Below are 19999 nucleotides of genomic sequence, written 5' to 3'. Positions count from 1 at the left end.
GTGGATATCTAAAGCAATACCATGGATAGGCCGTACGGAGACTGGAATACGCTCGCTTCGATATCTCTCTCAGTATTTGCATAATACATCTCCGAAAGCTTACGAGGCAAAAAGATAAGGAAATGGACTACAATACAGTATTCATGATATGAACTCTTCTTACTGTGATCATTATATAAAGAACCTAGAAAGAAAATATGTTCCATCGTCCGATGTCACGATAGAGGACGAATAACACAGCAGTGTGGCAGACACTACAGCAAATGACAGAATTCATCATCTCGCTTGCGCGTCCTGTAGCTGATTGATATTCTAACAGAATGTTCGGTGACAATGAGGCGTTGACCGTCACACGCAAGCACCAAAAGGCAGGCAGGGAGAGGCGGCAGGTCGTCAAAACTGATCCCTGGAGATAGGTACATTGGCATCAAGCCGCCTTGAGAATGGGAAGGAGTTGACGGTGGTTGGTGATGGTAACATTGTTGCCAGGCTTTGTGTGAGCCGGAGGGAGATGACAGTCGGTGATTTCTGGGCTGCGGTAATCATAAATCCAGGCTGGAGGCGTGTGGAAGGGAAGAGAAGACAGGCGGTGATGGACAATGAAGGTGACTGTTGCCATACTGTGGGTGTGGGAGTAGGTGGGTGGTGATAGAAAGGCCAAGCTCAAACGGAGAAACAATGGCGACACGTCTGGAAATGAACTATACTTCACACACATCAATCCTGTGGCCGGATTCTCCGTAAGACCTCAGGGCTGAGTATGGCGAAAGAGACATGCATGAAACATAGTTGTATGTTACCGTGATATCAAGTATAGAAGACCCTTTGAAATGCTGCGGTATTTCCAGTATCTTCGTGACTGGATGGACGTGTTGATACCTAACGCTTACGCGTGCTTATTGTATGGTAAGGGATTTACTGAGTTTGCATATTCGTGCACTTACAGCGTCCTTAAGGAAGAAATAAGGATGCAGAGGATTTCATTTCCTTTATTATGTTTCTAGTAAACAGATGCAACCTTGATTTTCAGCAACATGTCTACTTCAGTGAGCTCATGATAATCTGAAAGAAAAGAAAATTACATCTACTAATGCTAATACTAGTTGCTTTGTCTGATATATATATATATATATATATACATAACTACTGTGTAAGTTAACATGCACCGCAGATGTACCAAAATTAGCTAATATATAATCATTCAATATTTGCCATATGCGTAATTTAAACTGAACTGAACGCCTGTTTCTTGTAGATATAAGACAGACTACGATATTCTGAAATACCGTTTTTCATATTCCCATGACCAATACGTTGTGTAATATTTACTTTAGCCTAGGAGAACGAAATCTGTGGCTCATGAATATATATGAATTAAGCATCACTTACCTACGTAATAGAATTAACGCCCACAAGGTTATACCCAGGAAGTGTGAGTTCTGGTGCCATTTGGGCAATATCTTGCTAGTTAGCACACATTTTGATGCCGAAACAATTCCAAGGTTCCAGTTTTTATATAGACGTGAGCCACATCTCCCTGTAAAGTAAAGACACTCGATTAGAATGTAGTGGACGATGTATGAACGTGTATATTGTCATCTATACTGACAGAGATATGGAGTTGATGATTTCGAAATGCTGTGATTATTTTCAGTTCTTCAAACTACTATTGAGTTCATAGGCTTCTTACTTCATCTTCCTACAGCAACTTTAAGATATCATCCTTAGATTTGTATTTTAACTTGAAAACATAACACATCATAAATGTATTATTGGGATGGTTATTCCATAAGCGTTCATAGGTCTGATATTTTTCGACATTTTTGAAGCCAGAGAGAGAGAGAGAGAGAGAGAGAGTAATGAGGACAAACCACTGGCAAAAGGCAGGGCAAGTAGGTAACGATTGCAGCGGGGTTATCTGGGGTTACGAAGAACGAGTCGCACGAGGTTGGTGTTTTGAAAGTGCTGTATTTGAGTTGGAGAGATTGTAGTAATTTGTGGAGTGAATGCCAGCTGGCCAAGTGTGGTTGAGGCAGAAAGGAAAAAGATAGCTGCGTAGACCAAAAGAGTGATATTTGACAGTGATATTTGGTCACTGAACGGCTGGAAGTACCGTTGTTATGTTCCCCGGGTGAGAGAGAGAGAGAGAGAGAGAGAGAGAGAGAGAGAGAGAGAGAGAGAGAATCATTTTCTATGACAGGAGGAGAGCTAACTGCACCCATAGTGGAGAGAAATGTGAGTGTGTGTGTGTGTGATTACTTTTCATGTGTTTGTTACAGGGGAAAGAGTTTTACATCCGTAATATTCCGTCTCTCACCCTTGTATATATGTGCTGTGGGTTTACTTCTGTGTGTGCGTGTTTCTATACGGTATGTACACACTCACGCACACACACACGCAGACAAACACACACACCAGCCTAAGCCAAGTAAACATTTATCGACTATTGCCGAGGGGTGGACGAACACTTGTGTTGGGTGAGGGCCGACTACCGTGCCCAGGATTCGAACATATGATGGCTTAGCCCTGGGCGAGGCTGTTCTGACTCAGGGTCAATAACGCTAGCCACTGCACAATGGAAGCCTCTGTGTGTGTGTGTGTGTGTGTGTGTGTGTGTGTGTGTGTTTCAACAATTTTCTCTTACCTCCTTTGCACACACTAAGAAGATCACAGGATGATGTGTCCATGAGCAAACGTAGGTTTTTCATGAAGTTCATTCTCGATGAAGGAAGGATCCGAGGGAGTCCTGGCTCACAGAAGCTCTCTGACGTGAGAGTCATGGTTCAGTGGTGTCCTATCCAGGAATCCTTCCTTGCTACTTGACAAACACTCGGTTAGAAATAATTGTCTCTCCACCCAGCAAGGGACGGAGACAAAGTGTTGTGCTGGTATCCTTCCTCTCATATTCTGTCCTTACGTCCTCCTCACCCTGCATTCAGTCAATATACTGCGTGATAATCCAGGCACAGGAGGTGTAATAAAGAGGCCTGTAGTCTTAGCAAGTCAGACTTCTGCCTATCTGGTGAGTGGCGGAGGCCCAGCTGGCGCTACGTGCCGAAGTCTTGCCTTAGGCACGCTGAGGAGGAACCAAGGGACGACTGCAGCACCCTCAGGCGAACACCAGGATCACTGAGGTCACTGCTGTTACTGGCGATGTTGTTATGGTCAGCATTGCTGATGCTGTTGTTGTGTCCACCACTGCTGTTGCTACCACCGTCAGCGGAGCTGCAACTCTGGCCAACGTCTATGGACAGGAAATTACCATCTTCAGGATACAGCTTGGTAATAGTGTGAATAAAAAGAATAGAATATCATCGAATTTAGCAGGACTTTGACGCGAATTTGAAACACATTTCATGTGATCGAACACGTCTTGCTAAGACAGATATGATACGAAAAAACACTAGAGACATAATGATTAGACAAGAAAGAACAGACGCTTACGACACATCAGAAAATGCAACACAGATTTGATTCGGCTGGAAAATCTACACTTCTTCAGATGATAATCGGTATAACATGTTTTACGCTATCTGCTATGGCTTGTGACATTGTCAAGTGCGTAAGTGTCCAGATCTTAACACTTGCGTGACAAATGCGAACCGAAGCATAAAGAGTGAACCTTTTATAACGCCACAAGCTTCACTCGCAAACGCGCTTGAGAACAGGAGTAATCTGATACCTATAACAAAGATAGATATCTATGAGGATTTTTGTGCACTTTCTGTGTATCAAACTCCAATAGCTACACTTTGAATCACTTATAATGACATCTAGCTACACCTAAACTGTATGATGAAGAGGATAAAACAAACCAAGATTGGGCCAGCCAGGTACTTTGCTCCGCCGACACTTTGAGGGAACACTAGCGGCAACATAAGGAACTAAAGAATAGCATTACACCAATACTCACAGTTACTTACTGAGGAGTCCTCCGGTGCCATAGCCATAGGCTGGGTACGTGGACTGGTACTGGGTGTACGGCGAGGTGTACGTGTAACAGTCTGTCATCGACGCTGTGCTGGCCGTACCTGCAAGCATCCATAAGTTTGTTAGACTCGTCCCTATGGATAAGAAGGTCATGCTGCATATCTCTTACGGTAAAGCCTCCTCATAGAAAATGAGCAGTAGAGGGTATACTCAATAGGGTATTTGGATGACGTCCCTTAAGATGGCGATTTTATGGGTATCTTTAGTATTTTAGACAGAGTGTGAGGCATACCTTGAAATGGTGGAGGGTACAGTATGTGATAAGATGGCGAGGATGAGATCATTTCTATGGTTAAATCACCGTGTAGTTGGTAGGTGGATTTGATTTATGTAGCTGCAGATTCTCAAGCGTTAAGAACTTGGTAGTGAGTACAGTAAGATGGTTTATATCAGAAACTCAGATGGTATCACACGTTCTGTTCCTTACGTAACCTCATCAAAGAACAGATGTTCGTCTTGTAAACTATCTCCGGAGCAAAATTTATTTTTAGACCTGATAATTCATGGTGAAACGAGCTGGTAAGGACGCAACAATATCCGTATATATATATATATATATATATATATATATATATATATATATATATATATATATATATATATATATATATATATATATATCGCAAGGAAATAGACGAAGAATGGCCCAACCACTCATATACATATATATATATACATAACCGCCCAGACACGCACATATACATACATATACATATCAACGTATACATACATATGCATACACAGACACACACATGTATATATTCATACTTGCTGCCTTCATCCATACTCGTCGCTACCCCTCCACACAGGAAATAGTCCCCCCCCCCCTACAGCGAGGTAGCATCAGAAAGAAACAAAAAAAGGCTAAATTCGCTTACACTTAATCTCTAGCTGTCATGAGTAATGCATCGAAACCACAGCTCCCTTTCCCCATCCAGGCCCCACAAAACTTTCCATGATATACCCCAGACGCTGCACATGCCCTGGTTCAGTCCACTGACAGCACGTCGACCCCGGTATACCACATCGTTCCAATTCACTCTGTTCCTTGCACGCCTTTCACTCTCCTATACGTTCAGGCCCCGATCGCTCAAAATCTTTTTCACTCCGTCTTTCCACCTCCAATTTGTTCTCCCGCTTCTCCTTGTTCCCTCCACCTCTGACACATATATCCTCTTTGTCAATCTTTCCTCACGCATTCAAGTAATATTCATGGACTGCTAAAAGGTGCCAAAATCCCTTCCATAAGCTTATCTGGACAAAAGGTGGCTGTTGAGTATTCAATAATAGCACCGTAAATGTGCGAAAAGTGGAAAAAAAAAACTTACCCAAGTAGTGTGTGATGGGAGGCAGTGTGGTATAAGCTGGATCAGGCGTGGTCGTTACATGGGTGTGCATGGTTGCTTGGGGTTGCGTCGTTGAGTGGACGTAGGAAGGTGTGTGCGCCTGGGTAGGCACTTGAGCATGATGAGTGGTAGGTTGAGTGTGTGAGGAGGACTCCTGGACAGATACAGCGTCGGTGCAAGGGGTGTCAGCCTTGAAGGGAGATGAGCACGGCGACACCACCAGGTTGTCGAGGGGCGTCGCGCTCTCACTGATGCAGCTCGTGGGCAACAGGTATGTTTGCTCTGGATAAGAGGCGGCCAGGGTACTGCTGTAGCTGGTACTCGATGTAGCTTGGGAGGTGCTGAGGGGCGTGTACACGGTGGCTCCTGAGATGAATACAGGTGACAATCACATATTCCCCACCACAGTCATGATAACATGGACAAGCTGCCCGCTCCATCATGCCCGGGTAAAACAAGACTCATTTAAGGTTCTACCTAGGCATCAAAGTCCCCGAATGTCTGATGTGGCAGTGTACGTTCATCTCAGCATATGAATTAGGTTGACACTAAATGGACCAAAGAGATTTTGCGACTGAGAAGAATTAACATGCCCTCGGCCTAAGGATCAAAATGATGGCTTTAGTTGAGGGTAGCGTAAGGTCCGTCTCAACAGATGAGATGGTGGAAGGTACTACGGTGCACCTGGTTTAGATACAGGATATGACTGTAACTACTGACATAAGCAACTGGCGAAATGGAGGTCAGTATGTGTCAGCAGTGAAGATACGATCACCTGGCGATGACCCCCAGTGTGCGGGGTGAGTCATATTTTGTTGAAGCATATCTTCCAGTCAGACACCTTGACCACCACTGCTCAATGAACTATTGAGCGTACAGGCTATGATGCAACCTCTCTCTTCAGTCAACAGGTGCAAAAAGCAGGTGTTACATATGTGCACATATGCACATGTGCTTTGAAACCACATGTTGAATGATGCAAGTGTGCACGCTCCTGTTCATTCATAACTGTTATTTGTGAAATTTAAGTAGCATAAAAGAAAACCACGGTACTATCCATTGGCTAGTAGCAACCACGTTAGATTATATAAGTAGGAATGTACATTTTCAAATGTTCATTTATCATGCATTCATTTGAGGATGGACACAACAGCCATTGCGTGTAGGTCGAGAGCACTATCCTACATCAAGGTTATGACGTAGTCAGCCAGTCGGAACTGATAGTCATCCAGTGTCTATTGTCATTAGATGATGGACAAACGTGTGTCATGAGGAAAAGAACTGGTCAGACGCTGATGTTTGTCATGAGACCACTGCGCACAAAGAATGAATTCTAAGTGTCTGAGAAAGCGAGGATTTTAGAGATTTTCATAGATTTTTTGGAGACAGTAGAAGTGAGAGCAATGGACCGATAGCAGGAAGTGTTGTAACTGTTTTTTTTTCGTAGTGGTGGACTGAACTAAGGCGTGGTTCCTAGAAGGAAAAGTCTGAGTGTTTAGAGAAAGACGAAATAAGCGAGGAAGGATCAGAGCTCGCTCAGAGGCATGATCTCTTGGGAATTGAGGGATATGCCATCTGGGTCATACTGGGAGAGTCCTTGAACGATCCTGCTCGATGAAAATGGATGATGTGTCACAGGTTCAATGGAGGGAGGTGGTGGCACAAATTTAGAAGTGACTTCAGAGAAAATATAGTACTAAACAGAGCGGCCTAACGAGCTGAAGAGGTATCCATAGACTGATGAACACTGGTGGTTAATGCAATTGAGTTTATGACCAGAGCTGTCTTCAGTTGACACTTTTAACGTGATGTTAATCGATTTGATTGTTATTGTCGGCCAAAACTGACCGTTCAGGGATAGGTCAGTTCAGTATCAGAGTAAACTACATATGATAAGAGAGAAATCTTTGGTTGATAAAGGTCATTGATTATTCGTCGAAAATTTAAGTGACTCAGGATTGGGTTATCTATCTTTAGAATTGGATAGGAAATTAGGAGTATAAGATAATCAAGTTAGTCAATCTAAATGATTTATCAGCAAATGATTAATGAACCTGGTTTCCTCAACCCTGAATAAGGGTATACTTCTCTTTGACATGATTTTCCTTATTCCCTTGTTGTGATGACGAGATGTCTCTTATAGTGGTGATAAGGCAGTGCAGTCGAACTGATTTTCCTCGAGTTATGTTAGGGATGATGATGATGGTGATGATGATAATGATGATGATGATAGCAGGATACAGGCAGTAGTGGCGGTGGTATCAGTAAAGGCCTTACCTTGCTGGTACTGAGAGGCGGTGGAGTCTAGGACTGACGATGTCGCTAGGATTGGCTTCACGTCTTGCATAGTGATGGGCGTGAGAGGCGCTAGTCCACCTGTATTACCTGTAGGAGGCCAGCCAGAAGCAGGAACACTTAGATGTCTAGTTTTTCAATATTAGGAGAACGTCTTTAACTGAACACTATAATAATCAAATGACCTTTTTAGTCAAGACTTTGTAAGACATACCATTATCCCCATTGTCATAAATACTATTTCTCCAACAAGTAGCTAAATATTGGGGGTATCAGTCCGGGTTGCTTCTGTACAGTGACTCACCCAGAGAGGTAGGAAGGGGAGGTGAGTAGGCGTTGGTGGTGCTGGCCTGTGGTGTTACTGATATGGTCTCGTATATGGTATCCGTGGGGATGGAGGCAGCTGACACTGAAGGGTAGTTGGTTGGCTGGTCTACGAACGACGGTCCGCTGTTGAGGATGAAGTAAACAGACATGGATTAAGTCTATACATATGCAAGTACCCATCTGAGATCAGAATATCTTTTATTTTACTCAAAAATAGTGTTACCATAGAGCAGTAAAACACACTTTTTGGGTTCCTATAGCTTCGAGGCTGCACACCACATGGGAGCAGCGAAATGATGGACTTCTTTCGATAGAGGAAATCCTCTGCTCTACTCTTTTCTGCCCATTAACGATGATTGATACAGCCTCATCAGAAGTGACGTTTTGTACATGAGGTAACTAATTGTACATAGGGTCTAGGAACACCTTACTCCCTATTCCCAAGCTTTAAATAAAAAGAAAAAGGGACGTATCGACTATTGAATAAAGCCACGTGACAACAGAGGAGGTGCATATCATTTCTCGGGAAGAAAAGAAGACCCTTGAGGAACGACTTACCTGTAGGAGGACGCACCGTCACTGGGATATCCTCCTCCCAGTTCAGGTAGGAACGCTTTGGCCTCGTCCTCAGTCTTGAACGTCGACCACTGCTTCGACCACAACATCTGGGGAGAACAAGGTCACTTAGTGGTTGGCTGTATATAGTTCACACAAGAATGCTTGCAGAGATTTTCCACTAAGAAGAGTAGGATGAAATACCAGCTTCTTCCAAGCATAAGAGTAGACCCCATAAAAGAATGATATTCGATTTTACAAAACTGGAACAAATATAAAGAGAAAAACAAGGATACATACGCAGGGCTAGTGTATTATCTAGAATTACAAGATAGTCCTAAGAATATGTAATCCGAGCCTCATATACAAATACCTTCAAATCCCTCTGTAGGACAAATTACAACGACTTTGAGAAATGAGAACCAGTTAAAACAAAGTCAGAAATCGGCTTAGCTAAAGAGCAACATAAGATCGTCCGCAATGCTCTGTGATTATGCATTAAAATGTCGTGGGTATACACAGCATTCATGTACACTGTCCGCTGCTGATGTTGACATGAAATTATACAGCACACGCGACATCATTTGAGTGCCATTAACTAAGCAGATCAGTACCTCAACATTAGTCGAATGGATGAAAAAAAAAGATTGTTCTCTCTCTCTCTCTCTCTCTCTCTCCCCCTAGCCAAAGTTCGCATTGCTATGCAATCTTTTTACAGCACCAGAATGACCCGCACGTCACCGGCACAGTCACTTCAAGATCTATGAATATAAACTCATACTTTTCACATTTTTGGGTCACTCTTGTTAAAGTGGACGAATGTTTGATACATCTTGTAGAGCATTATGTAATGACGCTTCCGTGTTACTTTGAAGGCCCTGGACCTGAATGTTGCAAGGGATAGTACAAACTGAAGCGATGTGGTATACAGGGGACGACGTTCTGTGAAAGGGCTAGAATATAGCAAGTAGAGGGGTTGTGGGGTAGGAACCACAGAAAGGTTTGTGGGGCCTTAATCGTGGCTAGAGGCTTTGTTTTCGGTGTGACGTACATGGCAGGTAGAGTGTGGATGCGAGCGAATGAGGCCATTTCTTCGTCTTTCCTGGCGCAATCTCGTTAACGCGAGACATACCGAACATGTATGAAAGAAACACAAAACAATAGTTACCCCTGGACCAATATGTAGGAAAGAGTCCAGGTATTACCAAGGATCTCTTTTCAAATTTATATATATATATATATATATATATATATATATATATATATATATATATGACAGCAAAAGTTACCTACTTACACTGCTATAAAGAGGGTTGGTGTTGTACTGAGTTCTCTGACGCTTCAGGTCTTCCTCTTGCTGGATGGTAACATCCTGGGGTTCACCTGCAACCAGGAACTTTGTCAGTGGGCAGCAGTTAAGGGTTTTATGATGATAGGCAGCAAAATCAATTAGAGAGAGAGTATGCTGTGATAGATCACCAGGTCCAGAAGACAGATTATCAAAAATAGTAATAAAAAAAGATTATATATATATATATATATATATATATATATATATATATATATATATATATATATATATATATATATATATATATAACATACAAACCTCCAACAGCCAGGATCGAACCCGGGACCCCTCTGCAACAGGCGGGAGCGCTACCTCTATGCTATGATCGCTCCCGCCTGTTGCACAGAGGTCCCGGGTTCGATCCTGGCAGTTGGAGGCTTGTATGTTCTATGAAGGTGCGCTACCTGGGCCAATGGGGTGACACTTGATAGTCACTGAAGTGCTAGTTCACTACACAGCCATCACTAACCCTACTAATACCTAGGCGGGTAGTACAGGTAATGTGCCTATCTGGTGGGTGGCTGCCCACGACATACTGCCAACTCCTTACAGAGAGAGAGAGAGAGAGAGAGAGAGAGAGAGAGAGAGAGAGAGAGAGAGAGAGAGAGAGAGAGAGAGAGAGTTATAGAAGCTAAGGAAAGGCATTACAGGGATCCTCAGCAGCCAGGCAGATCACGAAGGTTGGAGGCTATAACCAGCTAGGACCTATGTCGGAGTGGTACTTGGCCTCTATTCCGCCAGAGTCGAGCTTTTCCCATGAGATTAAGAATCTAAGAATAGAAAAGATTTGTGATGGAGTGAAGTCAATGTCACTAACAAGGAGCTTGTGGAGTGGCAATGTTAGCACTTAACACAGCTAGTAGCTGTTATTATGTAATAGATATCCTTCATATTAATCGTATACTTAAGCTTTGTTAGGAAATGGTAACATTTTATAGACTCAGGATATACTCACTAGATTCATCCCGCTTCCTCTTGTGGATGTTTCCATTAGGATCTGTGAGGGGAGGAAGGCCGAGGATGCCGTTGATGGAGTAGGACCCGGGGCGCTGGAGGACGGTGTCGTGGGGCGCGGGCGGGACGTGGGTGATGACGGAGGTGGCCTGCGACACTGGTGAGGGCGTCCCCGGCAGCCCATGCCTGACCTTCTCCGCCGCCTTGTTGCGCACTATTCTGTGGGCACGTGAGGGCGGTGGTGGTGAGGGAGGCACGTGAGGGCGGTGGTGGTGAGGGAGGCACGTGAGGGCGATGGTGGTGAGGGAGGTATGTGAGGGCGGTGGTGGTGAGGGAGGCACGTGAGGGCGGTGGTGGTGAGGGAGGCACGCGAGGGCGGTGGTGATGAGGGAGGCACGCGAGGGCGGTGGTGGTGAGAGAGGCACGTGAGGGCGGTGGTGTGAGGGAGGCACGTGAGGGCGGTGGTGGTGAGGGAGGCACGTGAGGGCGGTGGTGGTGAAGGGGCACACCATGGAGGTGGTGATTGTGATGGGAGGTAACGCTGCGAGATGATTGTGATGAGCGTGCGCCTTAGACCTTTGGTGGTGAGGGAGGTATGTCAAGGCAATGGTTGCGAGGGGGCATGTTAAGCCAATGATGGTGAGAAAGACACTTCAAGGTAGCGATGGTTAGGAAAGCGCGTCAGGATGCTGGTTGTGAGGGGGTGGAGGTGTACGTCAGGATGGTTGTGTTGAAGAGGGTAGGTTAGAGCAATGGTAGTGAGGGAGGCACGTCAGGGTGGTTGGTTGTGAGGAGGAAGGCACGTCAGGATGGTACAGGTGAAGAGGGTAGGTTAGAGCAATGGTAGTGAGGGAGGCACGTCAGGGTGGTTGGTTGTGAGGAGGAAGGCACGTCAGGGTGGTTGGTTGTGAGGAGGAAGGCACGTCAGGATGGTAAAGGTGAAGAGGGCACATCAAGTTGATAGTGGTGAAGAGGGTACGTCAGCATGGTGGTGGTGAGCAGGGCACATGAGGGCGGTGGTGTTGAGGGGAGCACGTTTGGGTGGTAATGGTGAAAGAGGGGAAAGTCAGGTGGGTACGCGAGGGCGGCGGTGGTGTTAAAAAGGGCATGTCAGAATGGCGGCGGTGAGGAGGGCGCGTCAGGATTGTGGTAGTGAGGGGAGGAGGGTACGTCAGGGTGGCGATGTTGAGGCGCGTATGTCCAGGCGATGGTGGCAATGGTGGGGAAGGAGGGAAAGATGATGGTGGTGAGGAAGGTACATGAGGGCAGTAGTGTTGAGGAGCCTCAGCAAGGTTTTGGGTGTAGGGGTAGTTTCTGAAGCTGGTGGTAACAGGGTGGTAACACGTCAGTACGGTGATGGTGGGTGGGGAACGTATATTTGATGGTGATCGGAGGGTGATAAAAACAATTTGACTCCTCGTAGTGCTTGAGGGAGCAGAGTGGATGGGTTTGGCAAAGATGAGGTTCCTAATCAAGGAGAGGGAGACAAAAATTTGGTTATGATCGGGAAGTAATCGAAGGGGAAAACATGTTATGGTTAGGGGTTAGTGTATACCTGTACAGTACGTTGGTGGTAGTTAAGCTGGTCGGGAAATTTATGCAGCAGACAGAAGGCTGACTTAGTACGAGCAAACCAAGTTAAGAGGGAGTGTAGTTTCTGATCATTAGAAGGTTTATGCATTGGGAAGGAATTTACATAGTACCCTCAAGCTGAGACTGAAATGGCAAAAAGCATAGATAGTAGAAAATTTGCGATTAAGTTATTAGCTAAAGCACATCATTACATCCCAATGTTGATATAAGTTATTCTAAGATCGTTTCACATGTTTTTTGAGATCATAAAGTTTAAAGTCAACATTATATCATGAAAGACAAATTCACATTGCACATTTCCGTTACTACGATTGAACTTTATTGTGCGTCTTCAACACTTAACTACAACTACTCCAGCTGGAGAGATGATTGAATTGATAGATGTGTTTTGTTTGCTACTCAAACTCATCTTCATATAACCTGAATTTTATTCATTCTGACGTATAGACTAACATAAAAGCTAACATAAAAGAATAGAACAGTGAGCAATTAATGTGTATTCAAGGTTTGCCTTAAGGTAGAGCGCGACCGATCTGTAATCAGGTTTGGCAGAAGTGTGGGTCACCAGACAACCGCCCACAGGACCTAGCTAAAGACGACACGCTGCTCGTGGAGAATGATTGTGCCCAGAGGAGATACGCTCCTCTTGGCACAATCATTCGCCACAAGCAGCCTGTCACAAGTCTCCCAAGCGAAGTTAGTTGGGTTGACAAAGACAGGATAGTAAAGCAGGAGGGTCCTTCCCTCCAATAACCACTCACTTCGGCATAATAACCGAGAGGAAAGTATCTGTAGAGGAACATCACCTACTCTGCATTCATTATAATGACACAAATTTACAACTGATAATGATTTTCACCACGTTGGAATTCTTTATTTTTTGAGCTGGAGCCTGCGATGACACACCTCAGTATTTCTCGATCTCCTACTATTTAAAAGAGAACGGCTGGTTTCGGGTTAGTCATTGTCAGTCGTCACCCACCTGTTGATACTGGAGACAGATGGAACGCCCTCCTGGTCACACACACCATCTGCCAGAAGCCGCTCCCGGATCTCCCAGGCAAACATAGTGGGGTTCTGTTTCTTGTAGTTGGCGATGGCTTCCACCACTGTAGGTGTGGCCACTTTGGGCTTAGACCCGCCGATTACACCGGGTCTGATGGATCCCGTCTCATAGTACCTGCAAGAAGGAAGGTTGTGTGTGTGTGTGTGTGTGTGTTATTTAGGTGAGCAAGAGCACGTTGTGTTAGTGACCAAATATACATATATATATATATATATATATATATATATATATATATATATATATATATATATATATATATATATATATATATATATATATATATCATAATTCCCTTACAACACGCAGGTGTCATTTGTTAATTGTGGAGGAGAGAGGTGACATGGGTCAAGGATGCCCCAACTAGAGGCCATCTCGAGTAAAGGTAATAAAGTAAGATATATTAAATGTAGAATTTAGTCGGGGTTTCGCAGGTGTCTGCAGACCTGACTCTCAAAGGAACATTAGGTTGTAGGAAGAAGGAAGTGCCTGAATTACAGTCCTTGAGGGCAAGGTCATATGCAGACAATAATTCTTACACTCGCAATTTCTCGTATTTCCTTTATGCAGGGGAACGAATGCTGGCATCTCTCTCTCTCTCTCTCTCTCTCTCTCTCTCTCTCTCTCTCTCTCTCTCTCTCTCTCTCTCTCTCTCTCTCTCTCTCTCTCTCTCTCTCTCTCTCTCTCTCTCTCTCTCTCTCTCTCTCTCTCTCTCTCTCTCTCTCTCTCTCTCTCTCTCTGATTGAGCTCATTTCCTTGAATCTAACTATGTTAATATCAAAATCTTTCACTAACCTATTTGTTGTGCGTCTTCCATTATCGTTATGATCACCATACATTAGCAGTTGGATTCAGCTGTTTTGTTCTGGATCTAATTAGCAGGGTGACCAGACTATCGATCAATCACTCCCAACCCTCCCTCGACGTCGTTTTCAGCTTTCTATTTCTCATAGACACATACATATGTAAGGTGCACTAGGTCTTAGCGCTGGGACTTAATGTTCCTGGGAGGATTCTGCGACGCTGTGGAATCTATTTCCTAATCGTATGTGCTGGTTCATCAGCCACTTTAAAATCAAGAACCATTTGTCGTATCATGTGTCGTACACATACGTCTTTGGATGACAAGTGTCGATAAGATATAATCCATGAATCACTGTTCCTCACACAGACATCCTATACCTCTGGGTATCATGTTAGGGTGCAAAAGAGAGACCTGAGGGGCGGTTTAGAGTACTTGAGAATGCTGTGTGTTAGATTAGGTTTTCACATATCCTTTCCTTCTTTTTTTTCATGGCTGATTCTTCTGTTCTGTGATATGTTGTCCTCGAGACATATGCTGACCACCATCACGTGTTAAAGATTACATTTATTTAAATCGCTTTCTCAGAACTCTTTAATTTTATGCTACGACCGTTTAGGTGAAGTGGCCAAATATTATTCGTGAAAAAAAGAAAATTAAGACCAAGCTTTTAGTCTTGCTTGTATTTGCACCGTCACAAGCATTGATACTGCCACCACCTGTACTGCTGCTCAAACTACGCTTTCTGCTTCTTCCTCAAGCAGAACTAGAGTTGCTGAAGTTACCTACCTGGAGAGGATCTTGGAGACGCAGCCGTGGGAGACGCGGAGCTGGCGGGAGATGTCGCAGGGGCGGACGCCGTTGTGAGCCAGCTCCACGATCCTCTGACGAACCATGTCCGGGAGCGGCCGCCCGTTCACGAACACTCCGCCCAGCTGGTTCACCCCGCCGTGACCTGCGGCAGAAGACATGCTGGTCAGGAACTGGCACATGTACAGTTAAGACTGTATATAGAAAGTCCATGGAGTGTATGCCAAAGAAAGAACAGAAAGTTTCCTGAGTTTGTCATTTGGCATAGAAACAGGAGAGATAATATGGGTCCTGGTGGCCTCTGAAAAGAGATAAATAAAGCTGTTATCTGCAGAAGACCAATCTAATGTTGTTAAGCTTGTACTTCACATAAGCTTCAATAATACAGCTGCTATAGAAATATTAACTGCCATGTGATATACTTACTGAAGAAAGTTCTGGGCGAAACTCACCATATTTTCAACTAGACTGTAATGAAGTATACCCAAACGAAGACAGATTCGTTGAGAGTATTAGTCAGATAAAGCATGTGTAATATACACAAAATATGTATGAGTATATATGAGGAGGATTAGCCAATGGGTAAGGCTAGCGAGTACCTCTGAACATCTGGTGTTACCAGGTTGTCAGTCGCTCATCGAACTAATACTAACTCGACCCATTGCTGTTTAACTTCTCTCTTCGTGTCAGGATATGTCATTCCAACTTGATATGAATGCTGGTAAAGAGGAAAAAAGGAGAACAATCGGACAAAGATAGAAGAAAAGATTATACGAAAGAATTATGCGAAGAAAGTGCAAAAAATCAAGATTGAAATATGTCAAACGTATACATTCCCAGATGAAAATGAAATCTGACCACTAACACCACTGTGGAAACAGCATCCATATCGGAAACTCAGAACTGTGAATTAGTGGAAATAGCGTGAGGATAACTCAACTGCACCACACCCCTTTCTTGATTAACTTCATAATATTTCACATGCAGGCAGTGAGACAACTCGCATAATCTTTCCTAAATGCGACTGTGTTTCAAACTATTGGATAATCTTGTGCCTCGTGCGGAGGAATATAACACCTTAGAGGAGAGATTTCATGCTTCAGCTGTTTTTGATTGAGCAGTGACAGGTTCAGGCAGAACAGAAGGTGAGCAACGCAGCGTGGCTTTTGGGGAGACAAGGCCAGTGTTACTGTGTCAGGCAAATCACGAGTATTTGTGTGGCTGTGGAGTCGAGGCCCACCTACAGATGGTAGCCTCCTCGTCTGGTGTACCACCGAAAGCAGATGATATTCCTGACCATATTCTTCTTCCTAAGAGATAAACTATGCGGGAGATTACGAAACATAAGATGTTATCTAGGTAAAATTTTTTCTTATTCAACAGTAGCATAATTCTTCAGACTACATGTTATTGTTATACAGTACAAAATTTAGATAAACTTTTAACTTTAATGATGTGGACAATATGAGTGGAGACAACAGTTCATTATACGTATAAGAACATTACGAAGCATAAACGAACCGACTTCTGAGAGAACTGTATAAAGTAAGGCATATGAAGTACCTTCGGTCGATTAGGATCAACCTGAATACAAGATGCTTCGATAATACACCGAGTATGCTTTTACAGTTAATAGTAAAACCATTTGCAAGGAAACATTTCAATGCCATCATTTGCATATAAAAGCCAGGGCAAGACAGTGCAAGGTGCTTCATATCCTATAAGATATGACTTTGAGAGTATATTTGGAGCTTCGTAATAAAGCAAGATTCATTCCACCCAGGCAGATGTCATGGTGAACCCAAGTTAAGGAGGGGAATGAAAATCTAGATATAGATGAATTATACGATCCAATTATATTTTGCTCCGCTGGAAGACCATGCGTTATCTTCAGTTCATCAACTCTGAGTGACACTGATATGGTTGTGCGTCTAACTACCCTAGTGCATGTGTATTGCCACCACAGATACGTGTGTAATTGTTCTGTATCCTTTAGAATAAGAGATCCCAGAATACGTCGGCGACGTTTTAGTGCTAATGTATTTAAGAAGCCCGGGGAGGAGAGAGAGAGAGAGAGAGAGAGAGAGAGAGAGAGAGAGAGAGAGAGAGAGAGAGAGAGAGAGAGGAGTGCTGCATCCGCCAATGCTTCGGGAGATAAGGATGATGCAAGAGAACAGATATTTATCTTAAACATGCAGCGTGTGTTAACGGATTCAGCCTGAGTGAGGTTATATCGTGATTAAAAAGTCACCTTTTTCGAGGTCGCTTCTTCGTCAATGAACGAAAGGAGCTCAGTATCGTCGAGAACTTCTAACCCCAAAAGGAATCTTGCCTTTCCTTGTTTCTGACTGTAGTGTTGCCTTAGAGTTGCAGGTGCACCCCGCAAAAGAGTTACCGAGGCTACGTCATCAATGTAGATTAAACACGCAGTGACAGTACAAAGACATTCTGCATTGTTTCATCAAAACAATGGAGCTTTTAAATTCTTCCATGTTCATGTACATCTTCAATAGAAGGGAAAGAAAAGAGTAATGTGAATTCTTGTAGAAACTTACTCACCTGCTCACAGTATCACCAGGAATTGACCAGATGAATTAGACTGTTGCTTACGAATTCAGTGCCTGCATGTACGTATACATCTTTATGAACGTTAGATTATGTCTGCATGACAACCGTCTTTGAAAGCATCCCTCTAAGAATATGAAGGACTAAGAAAACAGACAGGCTAAGAGAGCCACACATTCCCACCTCCTTCTGCCTCCTCATGGTCACATGTCACCTCGTTTTCCATAAGCACCAGCCTGGCTGCTGTTGCACCAGCACGGTCATGCGTTTAGGTGAACGGCAACGCTCTGGATACACCGTGCGATAGGGTCTTACAGATCTGCTCAGCTCAGCCGAGCCTTGATATCATAAGAGGGTACATGAATGAAGATGTACTGTTTAGGACGCTCTCGTGTATTCGTCCAAGCATGGCAGATAGTGACGAGACGGTAGCGAGGTACCTTATTGTGTATGACCCAGTGCAACACTCTCGTAATCTGGCACTGTTGATGGCGTCTTGCAGATCTGCGTTTACACAAATATGCTTCAAAGTTACCTAACACACACACACACACACACACACACACACACACACGCACACACACACACACACACACACACACACACACACACATATATATATATATATATATATATATATATATATATATATATATATATATATATATATATATATATATATATATCATCGTCTGAAGTTCGTGTAGAATAAGAAATTCCTACGTTGTTCGAACACATTTCCCAGTCAGTGACGGCTGGCGTGACCAAACATTCCGTTTAACTCGGAAAATCATATAAAAAGAGACATAATTCTTGATGACTTATTATAAGTTTTTGCGCATAACGGTTCTCGGTCAAATGCATTTTGCTGATTTTCTTCTTTTCGTGATGAGGATTTGGTCTTCCACAAATAGGCTTCAAATATGAGTTTGGAGGACGTGTATCAAAGACCTTACTAATGATATAAGATTACATTAATCTCCTGTAAATGGGGTATTGACGAGAGGATTCGCTCGACATACTGGTATCTTCGAAGCTTCTAGTATGAACGTGACTGTAATTGAAGACAGGGAGGATTACTAGGGTCGGTCGCCACTCCCCACCCACTAAAGAGGGCGGCTCATCTCCTTCAGCGCCACAGTATGCACCCATATGGCTTATATGATATGAGATACACGGTACTTCTTCGGACTGATTTTTGATGTATGGTATTTCGAGCCTATATGGAGGTTAATCATCAACTGTAACTGTTTTTGCATCTGCACTGTATCTTCATTCTAGGCATCCATGAGAAGCTTATTTGAATAATGTGATACATTATCTACAGCTTCACGAAAGATAACATTGATTACTCTTGCCTTCTGGCTTTTGCAAGAGCTGAGAGACATCTAAAGGCGTATCTTCTGTTGACCTTTACACTCCAGAAGAAACTCGTGATCTTGAGGCAGAATGAAACGCTAGTGCCTTAATCATAGTCACTCCATTGGAAAAAGTATCATTGATAGTGATTAAACGGGAGTAAGGTGAAGCTGCACATATCTCAGTATCAGCAGAACGGTCGACAACAAAAAGTTGACCCAACTGCAGTCTACAGCTTATTCTTTCCTTTCCGCTATACGGTAATTGTGCCGAACGTCCGGTAAGTTAGCCATCAATTTTAAGGTCATGCTGTTGAGGAAACATCCCCCATCGGCTATATATATCGTAGTTACCTTCCGACCAACCAAGGATAGTGACCCTAACAGCAAGGCACACCGAATAAGGTATTTTGCTTAAGCTGTCTTCATTATGGAGGTTAACACTCCCGCCCGGCAATATAGCACACAGATAAAAAAAAAAGATGTGATTGCAATTATGATAAACACATAACCTGGAAAATGCTACAACTGGTTTACACAACAGTCAAGGTTACTTTAGTCTAGCATCTCCTCAGTCCTCACCAGTTAAACCCGGAGAATTAGCGAGTTTGTATACCTCCGTGGTGTAGCGTATCGCCTTCTTGCCAGTGACGCACTCACTGGCCGCCCAGGATCGAACGCATAGGTTCGAATCCTAGTTTTCGGTAGTCGGTCCATAGTTAACCCAGCTGTTCAACCACCCCAAGGGGTTTGTCGATAAAATGGGTTCCTGGCTCAGGCTAAAGTATGGTGAAAATACAGATACACGTTCTCGAGGTTAGGATGCCATAGGTGCCCGATACCACATCTCTCTAATCTATTCATTCTGTCTTGTGCACGCCTTTCGCCTCCTGTATGTTCTGGCATCAGTAATACGAAGCCTTCATCCTTCCACCTTCTTCTTGGTCTACCCCTTCGCCGCGCTCTTTCCAGTCCTGACGAGCAGATCCT

The 19999-nt window shown here is 43.7% G+C and overlaps 1 protein-coding gene and 1 long non-coding RNA gene across 2 annotated transcripts in view; both read right to left on the bottom strand.

The window, feature by feature from the left end:
- Positions 1-977: 977 nt before the first annotated feature.
- LOC139754896 (uncharacterized) lies at positions 978-3052 on the bottom strand. Its single transcript, XR_011713966.1, has 3 exons — positions 2645-3052; positions 1390-1537; positions 978-1062 (listed from the first exon to the last, which is right to left on the bottom strand). It is a non-coding gene; the product is annotated as an uncharacterized lncRNA (long non-coding RNA).
- A 56-nt stretch (positions 3053-3108) lies between these two features.
- The window catches only part of LOC139754895 (uncharacterized), a 37716-nt gene continuing 20825 nt past the window's right edge, over positions 3109-19999 (bottom strand). Inside the window, exons 2-11 of the mRNA XM_071672722.1 lie at positions 15066-15231; positions 13394-13591; positions 10820-11037; positions 9811-9896; positions 8517-8623; positions 7936-8081; positions 7614-7721; positions 5319-5702; positions 3914-4031; positions 3109-3244 (exon numbers count right to left, since the gene is read on the bottom strand). Of these exons, the coding sequence (XP_071528823.1) occupies positions 3916-4031; positions 5319-5702; positions 7614-7721; positions 7936-8081; positions 8517-8623; positions 9811-9896; positions 10820-11037; positions 13394-13591; positions 15066-15231 (1529 nt within the window). The 3' untranslated portion in view covers positions 3109-3244; positions 3914-3915. The remainder of the gene's footprint in view (positions 3245-3913; positions 4032-5318; positions 5703-7613; positions 7722-7935; positions 8082-8516; positions 8624-9810; positions 9897-10819; positions 11038-13393; positions 13592-15065; positions 15232-19999) is intronic.

This window comes from Panulirus ornatus, chromosome 18 (assembly GCF_036320965.1).
Source record: "Panulirus ornatus isolate Po-2019 chromosome 18, ASM3632096v1, whole genome shotgun sequence".
Lineage (NCBI taxonomy): Eukaryota > Metazoa > Arthropoda > Malacostraca > Decapoda > Palinuridae > Panulirus > Panulirus ornatus.
Note: the sequence above shows the minus strand (reverse complement) of the source record. Positions and strands in the feature narration are given on the sequence as shown.